The following is an 18214-nucleotide window of genomic DNA, read 5'->3' as shown; positions in this document are numbered from 1 at the left end:
GGGCTTATTGTATAATAGATACAGAGTTTCAGTTTGGGATGATGAAAAAGTTCTGGAATGGATAGTGGTGATGGGTGAATAACAATGTGAGTGTATTGATGCCACTGAATTGTACACTGAAAATAATTAACGTTGAAAATTTATGTTACGTCTATTTTATCACAATGAAAAAAACAACAAAATTCCAATTTACCACATTTTTTAAGCTATACTTCATGAGGTAAATAATCATAACAATTCTCATCCTACACAGGTGAGTCGCTTGTAGAAGGTCAAACAGCGATGAGTGGCAGATTCGACACCGTTTTTTCTCTGACTCTGCAACTCAGAGTTTGCCCCATTCCGAGTTGTGCCTATTCTTGCTGAGCAGCAAATGTGTACATTTTCATCATTCTTTCCTTCCTTCAGCTGTTAATCTTGAGGGCCTACTTTGTTCCCGGCGCTGTCCTAGGTGCTGGCGAGCCATGCAGCGGCCGGACAGAAGGCAGGCTCAGAACTGCACCGGGCCACCCCAGCTCACCTGAAACAGGGCACGCACCTCCGGGTCCTCATTCTCCAGGGCCCAGAGCCGCCTCCTGGCCGCTTCCTGCAGGAGGCCGTTTACGCATCTCCGGGAGCGGCTCTTCACACTGAAGGAGAGCGTCAGATCTTAAAGAGAACACAGAGAGAAATGCAATCAGGTCAGGCTGGAAATGGAACAAAAGAGAAAAAAGAATTAGGTGAACCCCAATGTTTCCCACACCTAAATCTTAAATTAGTGTCCTCATTAATTAGAGATTATAAGTAATCTTAACGATCTCCTGAGTACCTCCTTTAAAATGTCCCCCAAGAGAAAAAAAGAAAGAAAGAAAAGGCTGAAGCCTGGGAGTGTTCCAGAATCCCAGGAGTTGCTGTTGTTATTTCTGCTTTGAACAAGGTATGTTCCTAGGCTTCCTGGCACCGAGGTGACAGTGCCAACAAGAAGAACTAGACATATATATCTTCCTGTGGATGATTTGTGAAAGTTTTGAACAAATACTAATTTATCCATATATATGGAAATTATTTATATGTCAAATTTACGATATGTAATAGTCTATACTTTATGCATTATGCATACACCATACATTTTCTCTCAACTGTTTCTAATAATGAGTTTATTAATGTTTGCCAGGGCAGTTGCTTAATGTATTAAAGTCTATCTTTAATTTCTTCAAAATGCACATTTATTGCACCAATACTATGAGCAAAAGCTGTTTCAGGTGCTGGGATACAGCAGGAGACAAAATAGAGGTGGTCCCTGTTCTCATGGAGCTTGTATTCTCTGCAAGTAATCAATTCTATGAACATAATAATTTCGGATGGAGAAAAGTGCTAAGAAAGCAGTGTAATTGGGTTAACAGACAGCATGATGGAGCAGTGCAAGGCTCAGGGGTATGCCTTTGGACAGTATTGTTGGAAAAGGCCACCCTGAGGAGGTTCATCTTACAATTGCACTTTGCCATGTCTTCTTTAGACAATAAGTAGCTATCGCGTTAATAATTATCAAATACAATGAACCAAACAGGCATTGGACTGGATAATCATGGAGGTCTCTCTTCTAGCCCTAACTTGCCAGGGACTTTGCCAATCCCTGAGCCCGTTAAAGACAGCCCCTCTCCTGCTGGGCCGTGGTAACACAAGGCAGCCTGGACTCCCACATTTAAAAGGCCCCTTTTTAACCAAGAAGTCCTGAAAATGCTGTGGCTTCTGGCCAGCTGCAATAGGACATACCCCACCGACCTGACATGGGTGTGAACTGCGGGCAGATGTTTGTTCCACTCTCTTCTTCCATGGCCTGTGTTCTAACCTCAGCCAAGCCCCCCATCTTCAGCTGTCCGACCCAGCCCTCTGTCTGGTAGCCTCAGCAATCAGCACACTGACCTCTAGGAGGAGGTGAAGCCCAGGGAGGCGGAGTCACACAGACCTGGGCTCAAGGCTTGGCTCTGCCCTCACTCACTGTGCCATGCTGAGCAGTTAATGACCTCTCTACACTTGACTTTTCTCATTAGCAAAATGAGAATAGTACCTATTTCACGGCGCTTTTAAGAGGCTTACAAATGAGATTATGCATTTAAACCTTTTTGTTCGGTGCCTCCTACACAATAAATATTCAATTAACACATGAAGCATTAGCTGTTAACTCTACTGCTCCCTCTGCCCTCATCTTGTCACACTTGTAATCAACCTTGACTCTGACTGGTTCTATTTCTCCTTTTCACCAAACCCATCTCTCCTGTCCTTCCAAAGCCTGATCCAAACTCCCTTCTAGAATCTCTCACAATAGCCCCCAATGAATGACAGCCCCTTCGGTGTGGCTCTCCTTGTCCAGCATATGAATCCTTGGATCTGTCACTCAAAAGACCTGGATTTAAATAAGCAAACTGCTTTTGAGAACTCAACAGTTAAGAGCTGACACTCAAGAGCCTCCTGTCTGGACCCCACTGTGAGATCCTACCGTGCCCTCAGCAGACCAGATGAGGGAATAAATCAAGCTCAATCCAGTGTTAGTATGAAATACACTCTGTCATTTTTTTCTAAGTCCTTCTGAAAACCGGTCATTTAATCATGCTAATGTATCTGATTGATTTTGTTGGTGACTCTTCTGCATAAAGGAGAGATTGGAGGCTGGGGTGGAATGTTCCCTTCTCACTCAGTGACTTTCCTGGAAACAGTTCATCATGGTGGAAAATGCTAAAAGACAGACAAGTTCAGCCCCTCCTTTGTTCATTGGCCTTCATGCACTGATAAGGCAAAATGCTGACTGCACTGCATTCAAGAAACAACAGGTGGCGAGTCACCTTTTGTAGAGGACAGCCCAAGCTAACAGACAAAGAAGCAGACTGATACAAGAACAAGAAAGGGCAAGATTTTTCTCACGGCCAGCCCAGCAGTTTGACCGAATCTGAAAATAGGAAAAGAAAGAACCTGGTATGACATGTAAACACCATCCATTTACCTGGTCTATGTCCTTTGAACCATTCTTAATGTAAATCTTTTTCACAAATCTATTGTTTGTCTGCCCGAGAGAAGTATATATTTGGAGGGGCAATGAAGCATCGTGGCTATGAACAAGGATGGGGGTTTGAACCCCTGTCTCATCACAGACTAGCTGTGTGGCAGTGGGGAGGCTGCCTTCCTCTCTGAGACTCTGCCACCTTTGAAATGGGGAGTTTGATGGCACCTCCTAGAGGTGCACACGTGAGAATGAGAGGCGATCATTTAGCACCTGCTTGGCACACGATTTGTCCCCCAAAATGGTCCCTGTTACTATACGACAGACCCTGGGTCTTCTGCGGGTTAATCCCCAGAGCTTCTGGTACAAAGTCCAGCCCAGGTACACCACCCTCTGCTGCCAACGTCTCGCCAGCTCCGTCGAGGTCTCTTACCGGGAACCTTGTGAAAGTTGTGTCTTGAGAATGGGATTTCTTTCATGTTAATTTCAAAATCTTGTTCTGCTTCTGAAAGATTCATACAGGTGCTCTTCTGCTTGGCCCATCTCACCCCACATATTCAACCCTTTATTCACTTATGCATTTACTTAACAAGTGATTATTGAGAACCTGCTATGTATAAGGTACTGTAGAGAGAATACGAACATGACCTCCACATATTTATTCAACAATTTGTGTATTTATTTACCAAACATTTTCTGAAAAACCAGCCATGCACAAATAAATCTTTAAGATACCATGTAGAATAAATACATAAGTCTTCCAAAAAATTACCTCTGCCCTCCAGGACCTTAATATTTAATTGATGATATACTTTCTTCAGTAGAGCAAATATATATGGAGCTCCTAATATGTGCCAGATTGTGAAGGGCTTTGAGTGGTCACCTGAGAAGCTTTAACTTAATCTTGCAAGCAATGGAGAGCGTTGGAAGATTTGTAAGCAAGTGAATACCACATTCAAGGTCATACCTACAAAGATGGTGGTGCCTAGAAAGGATAAAAGGAAAGGAGCCTGCAGATGGGAGAGATAGGGAGGATATTGTGGTATTCTACATGAAAAATACTTTAAAAAATAGGGCTTCTCTTTGGGGTTTAGATACCTGGAGTCATGTTCTGTGGCAGGAAACATCTTTCCTTGTCTTCAGATGAGACTATAAACTCACTTGATATGGCTGGATCCTTGGAAGGAGTTTCTTTACCTGGAGGAGATCAAATGAAAGATCATTTGTATGAGTGTAAGCGAGATATAAGCATGGACTGCAAGTCGCTGTCAAGTGACAATTTTTTCTCCAGGGCAGGTGGCATGGAAGAATTCTCCCTGCTATCACCAATTGCTTAATAATTATTTTGTACTCAACTGTTATCAAAGACCTGTCATACCTGCTATCTCAATTCTGCAGTAGCCTGAGGATCCCTGTTTTATTTAAAATAAATAAATAAGACAGAGTCCCACTCACGGGTCAGACTGAGTCCCACGGCTGAGGACACTGAAAATGCTCAATATACGTTGAACCTAAAATGTCATTATAAATCTGCCTGCAGCAAGGTTTAAGGTCAGTGGGTAGATAACGGAAGTGCTGGAGTAGAGCAAGGGAGGGTGGCATCACTAGGGAGATGGCTGGTCATGCTTGTAATGGACTTGAAACATACTGATGGTCACCAGACTGTTTGCCCCTAAGAGTCCTGTGTGGGACTTCTCCTCAGATCTCCAAAACGTTCCTGTCTTTGCCACGGTCGAACTGTAGTGAAAGGAGAAGAAAGAAGATCATGACACGAGCTAGGCTTAAGGAGGAGGCTATTTTGGGCGCCTGGGTGGCTCAGTTGGTTAAACGACTGCCTTCGGCTCAGGTCATGATCCTGGAGTCCCGGGATCGAGTCCCGCATCGGGCTTCCTGCTCAGCAGGGAGTCTGCTACTCCCTCTGACCCTCTTCCCTCTCGTGCTTTCTATCTCTCATTCTCTCTCTCTCAAATAAATAAATAAAATCTTAAAAAAAAAAGGAGGAGGCTATTTTGATGGCAGACAGTTGAAAAGAGAAGAGAAGAAGCTGTAAAGCACGAGGCAGTGGATATAAAAGAATAGAAGGAAATTTCACAAGCATCACTATGAAATGTGGGCCTCCCTCGTGGTATCCCCAAAATACAACAAGAGAACTCAAGTCCGTAACACATTACTTTTGGTTAGTCTGTTCCTTTGACCATGGAACTGTTCAAGGACTATACCATGGGGTCAGAATACTATAAGCACTGCCTGGGCCTGGAAAGAGGGGTTAAGAATCTTGGCTCAATCACTGTTTGCAAGTCCTTCACTTAATTCTCCCAGGTTCTTCAATTGTAAAATTAGGCTAGATCAGAGTTAAACAGACCAACCCATTTTGTATTGTGGACCTGTTCTTCTACTGAGGCAGCCCAAGAGGGATAGGGACCAGCCATCACACTCCATCCACTCACTGTTGATGAATGCTGACCCCAAATCCTCACATGGCTGCCCAGATGTCTGTGCCTCCCCTCCCTGCTCCATGCCTACACAGTGAGATTATGAGTCCCAAATGGAGGACATTCCATTTCTTCATAGCAGGAGCAGTTAGCACTTTTTGGGGTGATGCATAGGGAGAATGAAGTGGATTTGGGTTTGAATAGGCAGAAGGAGGGGCCCATCAGCTCACAGCTCATCATCCAGTCTTGTTAGAGGTTCGGTGTTGAAAGCAGCTTAGCTGAAGCTGGCAGTAATGAGCTATGGATGAACTGGATCATTTTGTACTTCTGCCCCCAGGAACCAAAGGCAACTGTAGCAAAAGGACACTGGCTTGGGAATCATGAGATAAGAGGTTGAGCACACATCAGATTCTCCCATACATTAGTTAATGACCTTGGGCAAGGCATTCCATCCTTGCCTTTTCTGAAGTTTCACTTTTCCCACTCACAAATGACAGATAAATCTAAGTTAGTGGTTCTCAACTCTGCCTATTTGAATCACTCAGATTGCTTTTCAAAAATAGCAGTGCCTAGGCCCCATCTCCAGAAATGCTGATTTATGTGGTTCTTAGTGAAGCCCAGCCATAGAAATTCTTTTAAGTTCCCCAAACGATTCTAATTTGAGCCAGTGTTGGGAACCCTACATCTAGACCGGTGCTTCTCAAACTTTCCTGTGTGTATGAATGGCCTGAGGATACTGAAAAAATTTAGATTCTGCCTCAGTAGGTTGAAAGCCTAAGGTTCTGCATGTCTAATGTGCTCTGGGTTGGTGGGGGGGGGCTCCGGCTGGTCCTAGGATCACACTTGGAGTGGCTGCCTCCTTCCTTACTCTACGACAGTTTGAAAACTGATAGGCTAGAGGCCAGAGTCCATCATAAACCCACAAACATCATTTTTCTTTCTTTTTTTTTTTGTTCTTTTTTGTTATTCTTTTTTTTCTTTTCCCCAGCAGTGAATTTTTAAAGTTCGAATTTTACATAACCAGATGTTTGGCTTCGCTTTGAAAACGGGAAGATCTGTACTTCGGGGCCCTTATTCTCATGTGGCCACAGTCGGCTGGGGCCAAGCGTTTGCTGCCCCTCTGCGGCCTTCCTTCTCTGTCCACCATAGTCTGCACACCATCAAATTTACTCATTCACATCCAGCCCCCGCAAGCTTCGAGAGTGCGTCCCTATCGCAACACTGCATGGAAAGAAACAACCGCCTAAGGATGGTGAATGCCCACCAGGTAAGCCCACCTTGAAGAAAGACATTCACGGCCACCCTGCTTTGAGGGAGAGGGCAGGGCACAAAGCTCTGAAAAGATGTGTGAGGTTTAGAGCAGAAAATTACAATGTTTGCAAGTCCCTCACTTAATTATAAAGTCCACTTAATTATACGTCCTTAAAAAAGGACGTAATTTATAGACTGCATCAGAGTTACCTAGGTGCTGCTTTTTAAAAGGTTGTCTGTCCTAGCCAACTTGTAGAAAAATAGAGAAGAGGGGCGCCTGGGTGGCTCAGTCGGTGAAGCATCTGCCTTCTGCTCAGGTCATGATCCCAGGGTCCTGGGATCAAGTCCCGCATCAGGCTCCCTGCTCAGTGGGAAGCCTGCTTCTCTGCCATTCCCCCTGCTTGTGCTCTCTCTCTCTCTCTCACACACAAATAAATAAATGAAATCTTTAAAATAAAAAAAAAGGAAAGAAAAATAGAGAAGAATATCTGCATGACTTGAAGTAGCCAGTTATTTCCTAAACTGGATGGAAAAGTGCTACCCACACACGAAAAAAATAATAATGGATAAAATAGGAACTTTCGTTAATCAAAAGATGCAATTAAGAGAGTGAAAAGTAAGTGATGGAGTAGAAGAAAATATAAAGAATGTACAGAATGTAAAGAATTCAAATCCAGAATATATAAAGAATGCTATGCATCTTTCAGAAACAAGTAGGCAACCCACTAGAAAAATGGATAAAAGGCATGAATAAGCACTTATCAAAGCAATATCCAAATGGCCAATAAATTTATGAAAATTTTCTCAAACTCATCAGGTACATGAAAATTAAAACCACAGTGGAACACCTCCACACAGACTGGCTAAAATAAAAAAGACAGATAAAGCCAAGTGTTCATAAGGATACAAAGCAACTGGAACTCCCATCCCATATACTGAAAGTGTGAGAATAAGCCTTGAAAATTTTTACTTTGGAAAAACTGTTTGACATATCAGTTCAAGCTGAATATATGCCTACAGTAAGATTCAGCAATTCCGTTCCTAGGCATATACTCAAAAGAATACATAGATGTGTTCACCAAAATACAACACCGAAAACCTGACAACAAGCCAAATGTCCATCTACACAAGATGGGATAAGTAAGTGATAGTATATACAATTAAGTACAATAAAGCAATAAGAATAAATGAAAGACAACCCCAGGAAGCAGTATAGATGGGTATGTTCACCTTGTGAAAATTCACTAAGCTGTACACATGTAATTTTGTGTGTAGTTCTGTATAAATGGTAAATTTTGATAGAAGAAAAATCCGGAATTATTCCTTGAGCCATTCTCTACCTACATCACATCCAAATATCTAGGGGTAGAGTCTGGAGATGTGCATTTTCAATTAGTATCTTGAGGATTTCTCTTGTACTCTAAAGTATGAGAATCTCTGGAGTAGAGAGAGCCTATTCACCAGCTGCCTGGGGACCCATGAGCCAGAAGACAACCATTTGAGACACAATAAGGAATCTGGAAAATTTGGGTGAGCCACATAATAGGAAGAGCAGTTAATAGCTGCACAGGGATTCATAGTTCACAGAACTCTTTTGCACATGGATTGTATTTCAACATGAAAGAATGAAGACTTAGCTGGGCCTTAAAAAAACGGACTAGAGACAAATCAAGGCAACAAAAAGCTATCATATGGAATGAAATATGTTTTAAAAAAAGTATGATTTCTTTAATGACTGAAAGGAAATAGACCAGAAGGTTCATAGTGGCTAGTGCTGAATCATTTTTCATCATCTTTTTGTCTACTTTTGTCCACTTTCCAAATATCCTGTAATAGACACACATTTGTTTCCTAACACTGAAGGCAGGTAGAGAAGTGGCTAAGAACAAAGACTGCAATTAGACAGTCCCAGACTCAACGCTGAGTTTCTTCATTAGTCAGATGAGCCTTGTAAACCCAGTCCATGTAGTTAAGGTGGGGATGACTCCGTCCCTAGCTCCAAAAGTGGGCAGCAGACTCAAGCATAAGCCAATCATGTTATGTTATGCCATGGCCGCATAACCAAGGTGAAGCCAATGAGAACTAGTCGTAGGACCCTCATCAGCACTCTGCAGGAAGAGATTTCTTTCCATTGCACTAGGAGTTGTGACCATGACAGCCTGCAACGGGGGGACCTACCACAGGGTGGGGGTCTGCCTGAGGTTGAGGCCAACCCAACAAAAGTTTAGGAGTTTAGGAAAGATAACTTTCTGATAACATCATTTGAATATCTTGATCCAGCCATACGTAAAGCATACAACTCCTGGACTTTTCATTTATGAATCAATAAATTACTTTTGGTATAAGCTAGTATCATTTTTGTTATTATTATGGGTGAGAAAAAGTTACTAATTAAAAAAAATTGAGATTTATTTAAAAACTGCCAAACTGGGCGCCTGGGTGGCTCAGTTGGTTAAACGACTGCCTTCGGCTCAGGTCATGATCCTGGAGTCCCGGGATCGAGTCCCGCATCGGGCTCCCTGCTCGGCAGGGAGTCTGCTTCTCCCTCTGACCCTCTTCCCTCTCGTGCTCTCTATCTCTCATTCTCTCTCTCTCAAATAAATAAATAAAATCTTTAAAAAATAAATAAATAAAAAAATAAAAACTGCCAAACTGCTTTCCAAAGCAGCTATAACGTTTTGCATTCCCATCAGCCATGTAAAGAGAGTTCTGGTTTCCAGTTGCTCCATATCCCCACCAACCTCTGATATTATCAGACTTTTTAATTTTAGCCATTCTATAGGTGTGTAGTTTTATCTCACTGTTTCAACTGACATTTCGTTAATAACTAATGATGTTGAGCATTTTTTATGTGCTTATTTGCCAGACATACGTTTTCTGAATGAAAGTGTCTTTACAAACTTTTTGTTCCATTTAATTAGGTTATTTACCTTCTCATTACTGAGTTATAAGGGTGAGATTTTTTAAAGATTTTATTTATTTGTCAGAGAGAGAGCAAGTGGCAGGCAGAGCTGCAAGAGGGAGAAGCAGACTCCCCGCTGAGCAAGGAGCCTGATGTGGGACTCGATCCAAGGACCCTGGGATCATGACTTGAGCCGAAGGAGGATGCCTCACTAACTGAGCCACCCAGATGTCCCAGGGTGGTTTTGTTTGTTTGTTTGTTTGTTTTTGTTTTTTTAATGTTCTGGATACAAGCATCAGATATGTGGTTTTCGTGTATTATCCCTGAGTCTGTGGCTTCTTTTCCACTTTCTTGGTAGATTTATATGGGGGGAGGGAGGGAGGGGAGCGAAATTACTGGCAAAGAGATCAGCAAGATAAGGGGGAATGAACTTTGCATACACAGAGACAGCAGAAGCCAGGCTGTACGTACCAGAGAGGACAGTGATCATGGGGCTAAAATTGATAAATACGGTAGAGTCAGGATAGGGACCGCATTTCAAGGCAAGCAGAGGAATTTAGAATAGATACAGCAAGCAATAGGGAGGCATGAAGCATTCTCGAGCATGGGAATGGCCTAATAACAATGGAAATTCTACCTGGGGTGGCACAAGAAGGACAGGGGAGAAGAAAAGACGAGAGGCAGGGAGGCCAGCCAAAAAGCTGTCCGGCAATCCAGGAGTATAAGCGTGAGACTGTGCGCTGTGATTTTGGCAAATGGGCAGTGAGGGAATATCGTGAATGACTTGGTATTTTAAAGTTAGAAGAGAGAAAGCATCTTGACATATTGAGTATGAGGGATAAAAATAAGGAAGAGGCGATAATTACAGCAAATGAATAGATAGAAGGGATTTAAGAGATCATTTCGTTTCTACTCCCCGTTTTACTTGGAAGAAACAAAGGAGAAGTGGTTCTACCAAGGTCACATAGCACGTTCCGCGACAGAGTCAGAGGCCCCCCGGACCCCTGGGGGCAGACTGTGCTGCCTCCATGACGTTACCCTGACCTCAGACCTCTGAGGTCCGCAGGCTCTAATCTGGAAACAGCTCACTCTCAGCGACTTGTCGGACATGAGCTCTCTCCTCTCTCAGTCTGTCCTTCCTCCGACCTTCCACCCCAACTTTAAGAAGAAAACTTGAAGAAGTGTTTCCCCGCGTGCTTTTTTTCTCCACCTACATATTTTTTTTTCCTTCTTTGACCTGAAGGTCACACCACCAGCAAGTTTTAAGATGGAAACCTACACTTGTTAGGACAGATGTTAAATCATAGCCACGGCTCCATCTCCAATCATCAGGTGGAGGGAGGGGGGGGAAGCAAGTTGCATAACGCTACCATTTTGTTTCAGCATCAAAATCTTCAGAAAAAAAATTCTTTGCAATGATTAGGAGCACAGGAACATGCAATAAAAGCACAAAATCACTGAATTCATGAAAGTCATTAACTCTGGGGAGGAAAGGAGGAAGGTAAACGAGACTGGGGAGAACTACAGGGGGACCCTCCTTGCACCTGCAACGCTTTATTTTTCTTTAAGAGAATGAAATAAAGATATTCTGAAACAGACGTGGTAGAATGTAGAAATGTGCTAGAGCTAGATGGTGGGTTTATTGTTCTGAAATTCTCTATTATCAGTAAGTTCAAAATGCCTCGCAAGCTTTCTAAAGTTCAAATATGAGGCATCGTTCACTATTGCCAGCATTCTCCCTCGATTTCCTATTATTATACTCATGATTCACATTTACCAAAAATGTTGAAAGTTAAAAACACCCGCGATCGATATAGGCAAATGTTCTCTCTCACAGCCCCTGTTTAAAAGTGTCAGTCTGCCAAATTTCCTCAAGAAAGTGTTGATGATAACGGGGCAGTGCTAGAAGTTTTTTTTAGGTCAATGAGCTTTGACATGACTTACTCTGCAATCCTCAGTGAGCAACTATAATTTATTAAATAGCAGCAAGCATCTCCAAGGGTCCAGGAAGACAGACATGAGGGCAATTGACCAGAACCAGTACCTCTCACCATGTGCAGTCGGGAGACTTATGTGAGCAAATGAGAAATATTATGGAACAGATGCTGCAGGCAGGGCCCATGTGTGAAAATGCAGGTCACCTGGGGTGGCCAGAGCCAACATTCGTCATTGTGTGACACTGTGGCAAACCAGCTAGGCATCCGTCCAGGGCTCAGTGCTACTGACAGCCTTCCCCTTTCCTGCCTCTCTTACCCCTGAGGACTGCTGGTCCTCCCTGTTGACTCCCCCTTAAACAGTTGTAATGGCAGAAGCAGCCAGAAACAGGAGCACAGTGAGGCCAAGAATTAGGAAGAAGGGTTACGGGAATAGTCTTTACTAGGGAACAATAAAACAACCCATAATTACTGAGGGATTATCAGAAGCCAGACCCTGTGCTAAATCCATGAGATGAATTATCTGATGTAATCCTCACCCAAAACTCCATTGATAGAGAGTACCATTAGATCCAGTTTACAGACAGGAAAACTGAGGTTCGAAGAATATAAGAGGTTTGCCCAAAGTCACAGAACTATGGAGTCCCTCCAGGATATGTCTCGTACTTTGTTCCATTTCTCTAGGATAAATAGGGTTGCCTAACAAGGGATGTTTGTATCAACGGTCCTCGAACCTACGACACCCATATCATCCTCCCTAGGGAAAGGCGCTGACAAGCACAGAAAACAGTTTGGGGAAGTATCAACGGTCCTCAAACCTACGACACCCATATCATCCTCCCTAGGGAAAGGCGCTGACAAGCACAGAAAACAGTTTGGGGAAATAGCATGAAAAGCCTCGATAAAGGAAATGGCAAGTTGATTCAGAGAAATAGTGGATTCAGGATGCCAACCACTTATCGATGCCCCAAATCAGGTGAAACAATAAAATCACTGGATGATAAGAACTTTGAGGATGCTTTCTTCAGTGTTGCTTGGTTGGCTGGTTGGGTTGGAGCCACAGAACTCTTGTACATGAAATCTTGGGCTGAGGACAGGATGTCAGACAGAAGCAGAGCTGCTCTAGCTGTGGCTGGGGGTCAGAAAGCAGGAGCAGAGCTCCCTAGGGCACCTCTGCTGGCCAAGCTTACAATCCCTCATTTTATAGATGAGCAAACAAAGGCCTAAAGAGAGAGCTTGATAAGCTAGGGTCATAGAAATGTAATTAATATGGCTGACATTTCTTGTGCTTAATTAACTGTGTGCCAGGTCATTTTAAGTGTGAAACTTAATCCCTACCACAACTCTATGAGCAATGCATAATTATATCACAAATCTGATGGAGGAACTGAAACAGAGAGGGTAAGTAAATTGCTCAAGTTAAGTCAAAGAACCAAGATCAAGCCAGACACTTTGCCCTCAAAGACCAGGTGATTCACCATGATGATGCCTGCCCAAGTGAGGGTAGACTGAGTTGGATCTAGAACCCAGGTCCCTGGCTGGTAGACCAGTGGTCCTTCATGTTCCCGCACACTCCATTCAGCATCTGCTCCCGTAGGGTACAACGGCAACACGATTTAGGGAAAGGGTCTGAAAAGTATCTAAATCTTAGAAATCTGGAGACACAAAATGTTTTCATAGCTAAAGGTTGTGCCTTGTGTAGTTGGCTCCATAGCTCAGGGGTTAGAGCACTGGTCTTGTAAAGGTTGTGCCTTTTGTGCCAAGGGCATCATTTGCGAATCTGTTTGCCTTGGCTAGGGGTTCTCCGGAGTTCCCCTTCCAAGGAACCACCTGGAACTCCAGGAAGACATGGAATCCTAACAAGGGTTGGGAAATGATTCCTTGGCATGGTGCTCTCTTATCTCCCAAGCAAGTCCTCCCTGACTCTGCCACCTTCCCTCAAAGCCGTCACACATCCTGATAAATGCCCTGCTCCAGATGGCAGGGCCCCACCTCGGTCCTGCTCTGAAAAGAAGCAAGGAGCTTGCATTAGGGTGACTAACCACCCTGGTTGCCCGGGACTCTTCTGGTTTTAGCACTGACTGCATCCTGAGAAAGTCTTCAGGCCCAGACAAACTGGGATGGTGGGTCACCTGATGTGAAGTCTCAGATGACTTGACAATTTCTTAGGCAACAAGTCTCCATGGCCTCAAGTTGACGTAAAAAAAGAAAAGAAAAGAAAAATCACACTGTAATAGGTGGGAGGCAGGAAATTGCCTGTTTTTCTCTAGTGACAGCAACACTGATGAAAATAGGGTTGAGTGACGAAGGCCAAATTTATGACCACCCGCAGGCCCCAAAGGCATTCACTGCCTGAGGTTCCTTCCTGACCTAGGGAATCCTGGGAAGAAAAGACGGAAGGGGTTAGTCACACCCTGCGAGTAGCAGCCAAGAGCAGCACTGGCTTCTCACAGAGTGAGCTCAAAGTCTCTCTCATCAGGAAAAGTAGAAGTTTCCCAGGGTCTACTCGCTTTTCGCAAAGCCAGAATGACAAATACTGAATAAGGGAAAGAGGAGAGGGGACCAGAAAGCAGAGCCATCTCCCCGTCTTTGGAAAAGTAACTTTCCCAACCCAGCAGATCCCTGAGTCTTCACTGGACCAACCACCTCAGCAACTCCACATGCCAAGGCCCCCCCGGGAAACTCACCTGGGCCCCAGGACAGACTCGGCTCCCCCGGAATGCAGAAGCAGCCACCCATGTGTGCATCATTCTCCCCAGGCCAAGGCCCCTGGGAACACCAGCCAGAAGAGCACTGGGAGGGGACAGCCTCCCAACGGTGTCCCTCCTCCCGCCTCCTCCCTGGCACACTAGGGACCAAAACCCAGTTCAACGCACAATGCAGCCTTTGAGATCCGGCTGCAGCAGGAGGCCCAGGAAGGAGGGGAGGGGCAGCCCAGCCCTCAGGACCCAGAGTCCTTACACTGTCAGGCCTCTGACTGGGGAGCAGTGCTCCTCCCTGCCTCTCTGCAGATTGCTTCAGGCCTATCAGGCTCTGGCACATTCCTCACATTCTAGGACTGAGATACACAGTTAGGTTCCTGTGGGGGAGGTCAGGGTGGGGGAGGAGGGAAGAGAGCATCCCAGGAATCAAAGCTGCTGTTCTTGTTTCCCCTGACTGACTTGACCCACACTGCCTTGCCTGCCAATGAGAAAGCCATCCCCACCCAGCCTCTCTCTGCGAGCACCTCCCGCAGCTCTCTGGGTGAAGCTGGAGCTGTGGGTGCTGCATCTCACCTAGGCCCCAGCAGCACCGGTGAGCCAACTCCTCACTGGTGAGTGTGCAGGGCCCCAGCCCCTGTTCCTAAAGCTTTGGTCAGAAGGAATGTGGGAAATCGCCTGATGGAGCCCAGCACCTTACAGATGAGAGAGGATGGAGGACCAAGTGTGGTAAGTCTCCAAGTGTGCACAAAAACCTGGTCACCCCAGACCACACTCTTTTCCATTTTGGACAAGGAACAGAGCCAGAGAATGCAGTGGACACAGTGCAGAAAACCTCCCATGACATCTTCCACATGAGACAGAGAAAATATAGTTGAAAGTCCACAAGATTGGGCAGAGACACGACTGATCTAACAACCAAGCTCACGGATCACTAATTACGTATTATTTTCTTAATGCCTAGAGCAAAGTTCAGTGGTGAGTGGACCAAAGAGGGAGGCGGGGCGGCCTAGAGGAGGCAGAGTCCTAACCGCTGCCGTGCAGGCTGGACTGAAGGTCAGTCTCGCATGCATTTTAAGGAGGGAGGTGGCCTGGCCATGTTTATAGTCTGGGAGGAGCACTGGGGTGACAGTATGAAGGATAGCCCACGGGTCAGTCTCCCTGCAGTGGTCACGAGTCTCCACTGCACACAGCAGCTCAGCCTCAGGTGACAAGAGTCTGGCTTCAGTTTCAATGCTGACTCATCTTGACTCCCAGTCCCTGAATGTTGGTCACGGGAAGGCACTCACTATACATGACTTCCTTTAAATCCCATAACAGGCCCATAATGGAGGCCCTATCAGCTCTATTCCATAGGTGAGGAAACTCATGAAGAGGGGCGTATAACTCGTCCAAAGCCCCACTATCTACTAATGTCAGATTCAGGACTGGAGCCAGGTCTAATTGACTCCACAGCTCGGGAGCTTCTCTTTTCTAATATACAAGCTCTTGCCATGACCACAGTGAAAAGCAATTAGATGATCTGATAGTGAACTCTCAGAGCTTGGTGATCACTATGGAAGGCCCAGGAGAGGAGGGCGAGGGCAGGGGCAGGGAGGCCAAGGGTACAGGGTCTCTCCGATCACATGGGGGATCACAGGGGGGATGTTTCCTCTGTGCACATCTGTCTAAAGTATCTACTTCCCATAACGTCCCATGCCTTTTCCCTCACCAAAGCAGTGTTTTAGGATGTTTTCTTGGACTTAATATAAAAGAGCAAGAGTTTCTTTAGACAGTAGTCACTTAAAATTTTGGGAGGTACATGAGAATCAGACAATGAGGAGAAACCGTGGTTTAACGTGCACATGATGACAAATGCTCAGACTTATCATTTCTCCTTGACTAGCCTGCACACCATTCTTACACAGGTGCAGCAACAGAGATCCAAAATTGCAAATGACCAAGACCAACCAAAGAAAACCCATCTGTCCCAGATGACACCCTGAGGCAGTTGGCTGAGACACACATTTTGGCAAGTCCATTCTGGATAAAGTCGTTGCTTCTCCTGAGATGCAAGAAACTAGTGCTATCTTGCATATGGGTAACTCAGATGAATTAGCCTGAACAAAGGGCTTTCCAGGCAGAGAGGGCAGCAGGTGCAAAGGCCCTGAGGCTGGACCATGGGTGGCAAGTGGAAGGAAAAGCATGTGTGGTTGGAGTCCATGAGGCAGGGCAGGGTATAGAGATGAGGTTGGAGAAAGCAGCTGGAGGCCAGATTGCATAGGACCTTGAAGGCCTCTAAGGACTTCAGCTTCTACTGTGAGTGGGATGGAAGACAATGGAGGATACTAAATAGAGGAGTCTCATGATGGACTTACGACTTTAAAGAGTCACCCTGGTTGCTCCTTGAAAAATAGGCTGGAGGTGCCTGGGTGGCTCAGTCGGCTGAGTGGCTGACTCTTGATTTCAGCTCAGGTCATGATCTCAGGGTCCTGGGATCGAGCCCCGCATTGGGCTCCACGCTCAGCAGGGAGTCTGCTGGAGATTCTCTCTCTCCTCCCTCTCCTTCTGCCCCTTCCCCCTGCTCATTCGCACATGCTCTCTCTTTCTCTAAAATAAATAAATCTTATTTAAAAAAAAAAAAAGAAGACAAAGACAAAAGAAAAATCGGCTATCACTGGGATTCCAGGTATGCCGCAATTGTAACATCCAGAAGAGAGATAATGATGGCCTGCACCAGAGTGACAGCAATGGAGGTCGCAAGAGGGGCTTAGGTGTTAGACATATTTCTGAATGAAGAGTATATTAATCGAGGTTCTCCAGAGAAGCAGAACCAATAGGGTATAAATATATCTGTGGTACAAGGAGGGCACTGCCCCACCTAAGAACCCCCTGCTAGGCTTCAGGCAATGGGAACTATGGTGCCATGTTCCTCTGGTAAATAACCAGACATTCTGGTTTGTCGTGGAAATCAGACATCAAGATTTTCACTTGAAGTTCCCAAACTTTTTAATGGTCACAAACTAGGCTCGCTTCGGCAGCACATGTACTAAAACTGGAATGGTACAGAGATTAGCATGGTCTCTGCACAAGGATGACATGCAAAGTCGTGAAGCATCCACCGTTTTGAGCATTGTATAGAACTGTTGAATCAGTATGTTGTTCACTGGAAACTAATATACCGCTGTATGTTAATTATACTTCAATAAGAAAAATAAGAATTAAAAAATGAATACTCACAGATTAATTCAGAAAATCTCCCAAAGTACTGTGTAGGCTAATACTTCAGAGCAGACAAAGATGCCTGTAGGCCAAATCCAACCCAAGAGCAGCCAGTTGGACCCTTCAGATGTAAAACTGAATTTTTTTTCTTGGGAAATTCACAATCTAGTTGGGATAATAAGATATGTACTGGGGAACTATAATTCAAGGGGAAAACTGCAAGACAATGTCATGGGTGGAATTCTGTCCCCTCCAAAAATGATATATTGAAGACTTAACCCCCAGTACCTCAGAATGTGACTCTATTTGAAAATAGGATTGTTGCAGATATAATTATTTAAGTTGGGTTCCTAGTGGAGTAGGGAGGGACCCAATCCAATATGACTGGTGTCCTTATAAAAAGAACACCCTGTGAGGACAGACACACAAGCAAAAACCCCAGCAACAATGATAGGAGTAGAGTTACGCATCCACAAGCCAAGGAGTGCCTGGGATTGCCAACAAACCACCAGAAGTCAGGAAGAGGCAAGGGATGCTTCTCCCTGCAGGTTTTTCAGAGGGAGCAGAGCTATGCAGACACCTTGATTTGAGACTTCCAGCCCCCAGAACTATGAGACAATGTATTTCTGTTGTTTGAAGCCCCCCAGTTTGGGCAGTTTACTAGGACTGCCCCAGGAAACTCCACAGTGCTGTGTTTTTACCTCTTGGGGTTCTGTTTGGGCATTAGATTTGTGGTCAGAAGACCAAAGTTCAATTCCTGGCTCTGCCATTTCCAAGTTGGATGTTATTTGTTATAGTCTCTCCTTTGCAAATAACAATGA

At 44.8% G+C, this 18214-nt stretch overlaps 1 protein-coding gene, 1 long non-coding RNA gene and 1 other non-coding gene across 7 annotated transcripts in view; 2 read left to right on the top strand and 1 right to left on the bottom strand.

Moving 5' to 3' along the window:
- The window catches only part of SH3TC2 (SH3 domain and tetratricopeptide repeats 2), a 51599-nt gene extending 37248 nt beyond the window's left edge, over positions 1-14351 (bottom strand). For all 4 annotated transcript variants that reach the window (XM_073890887.1, XM_073890888.1, XM_073890889.1 and 1 more), the window contains exons 1-3: positions 14181-14351; positions 4073-4171; positions 521-648 (exon numbers count right to left, since the gene is read on the bottom strand). In XM_073890887.1, the coding sequence (XP_073746988.1) occupies positions 521-648; positions 4073-4171; positions 14181-14232 (279 nt within the window). In that variant the 5' untranslated portion in view covers positions 14233-14351. The remainder of the gene's footprint in view (positions 1-520; positions 649-4072; positions 4172-14180) is intronic.
- Positions 14352-14606: 255 nt separating this feature from the next.
- Positions 14607-18214, top strand: part of LOC141371444 (uncharacterized) — a 29647-nt gene continuing 26039 nt past the window's right edge. Inside the window, exons 1-3 of one of the 2 annotated variants that reach the window (XR_012376400.1) lie at positions 14607-14921; positions 15157-15248; positions 16100-16203. This is a non-coding gene — a long non-coding RNA (uncharacterized lncRNA). The remainder of the gene's footprint in view (positions 14922-15156; positions 15249-16099; positions 16204-18214) is intronic. The other variant, XR_012376401.1, reaches the window with a different exon arrangement.
- On the top strand, positions 17199-17300 carry LOC112820484 (U6 spliceosomal RNA). The gene has a single exon (XR_003207155.1). It is a non-coding gene; the product is annotated as a U6 spliceosomal RNA (small nuclear RNA).

The sequence above is a fragment of the Callorhinus ursinus genome, unplaced genomic scaffold (assembly GCF_003265705.2).
Source record: "Callorhinus ursinus isolate GAN/ISIS: 27379988/994484 unplaced genomic scaffold, GSC_fseal_2.0 scaffold3, whole genome shotgun sequence".
NCBI lineage: Eukaryota > Metazoa > Chordata > Mammalia > Carnivora > Otariidae > Callorhinus > Callorhinus ursinus.
The sequence above is the reverse complement of the archived record's forward strand: the minus strand, read 5'-3'. Positions and strand labels throughout refer to the sequence as shown.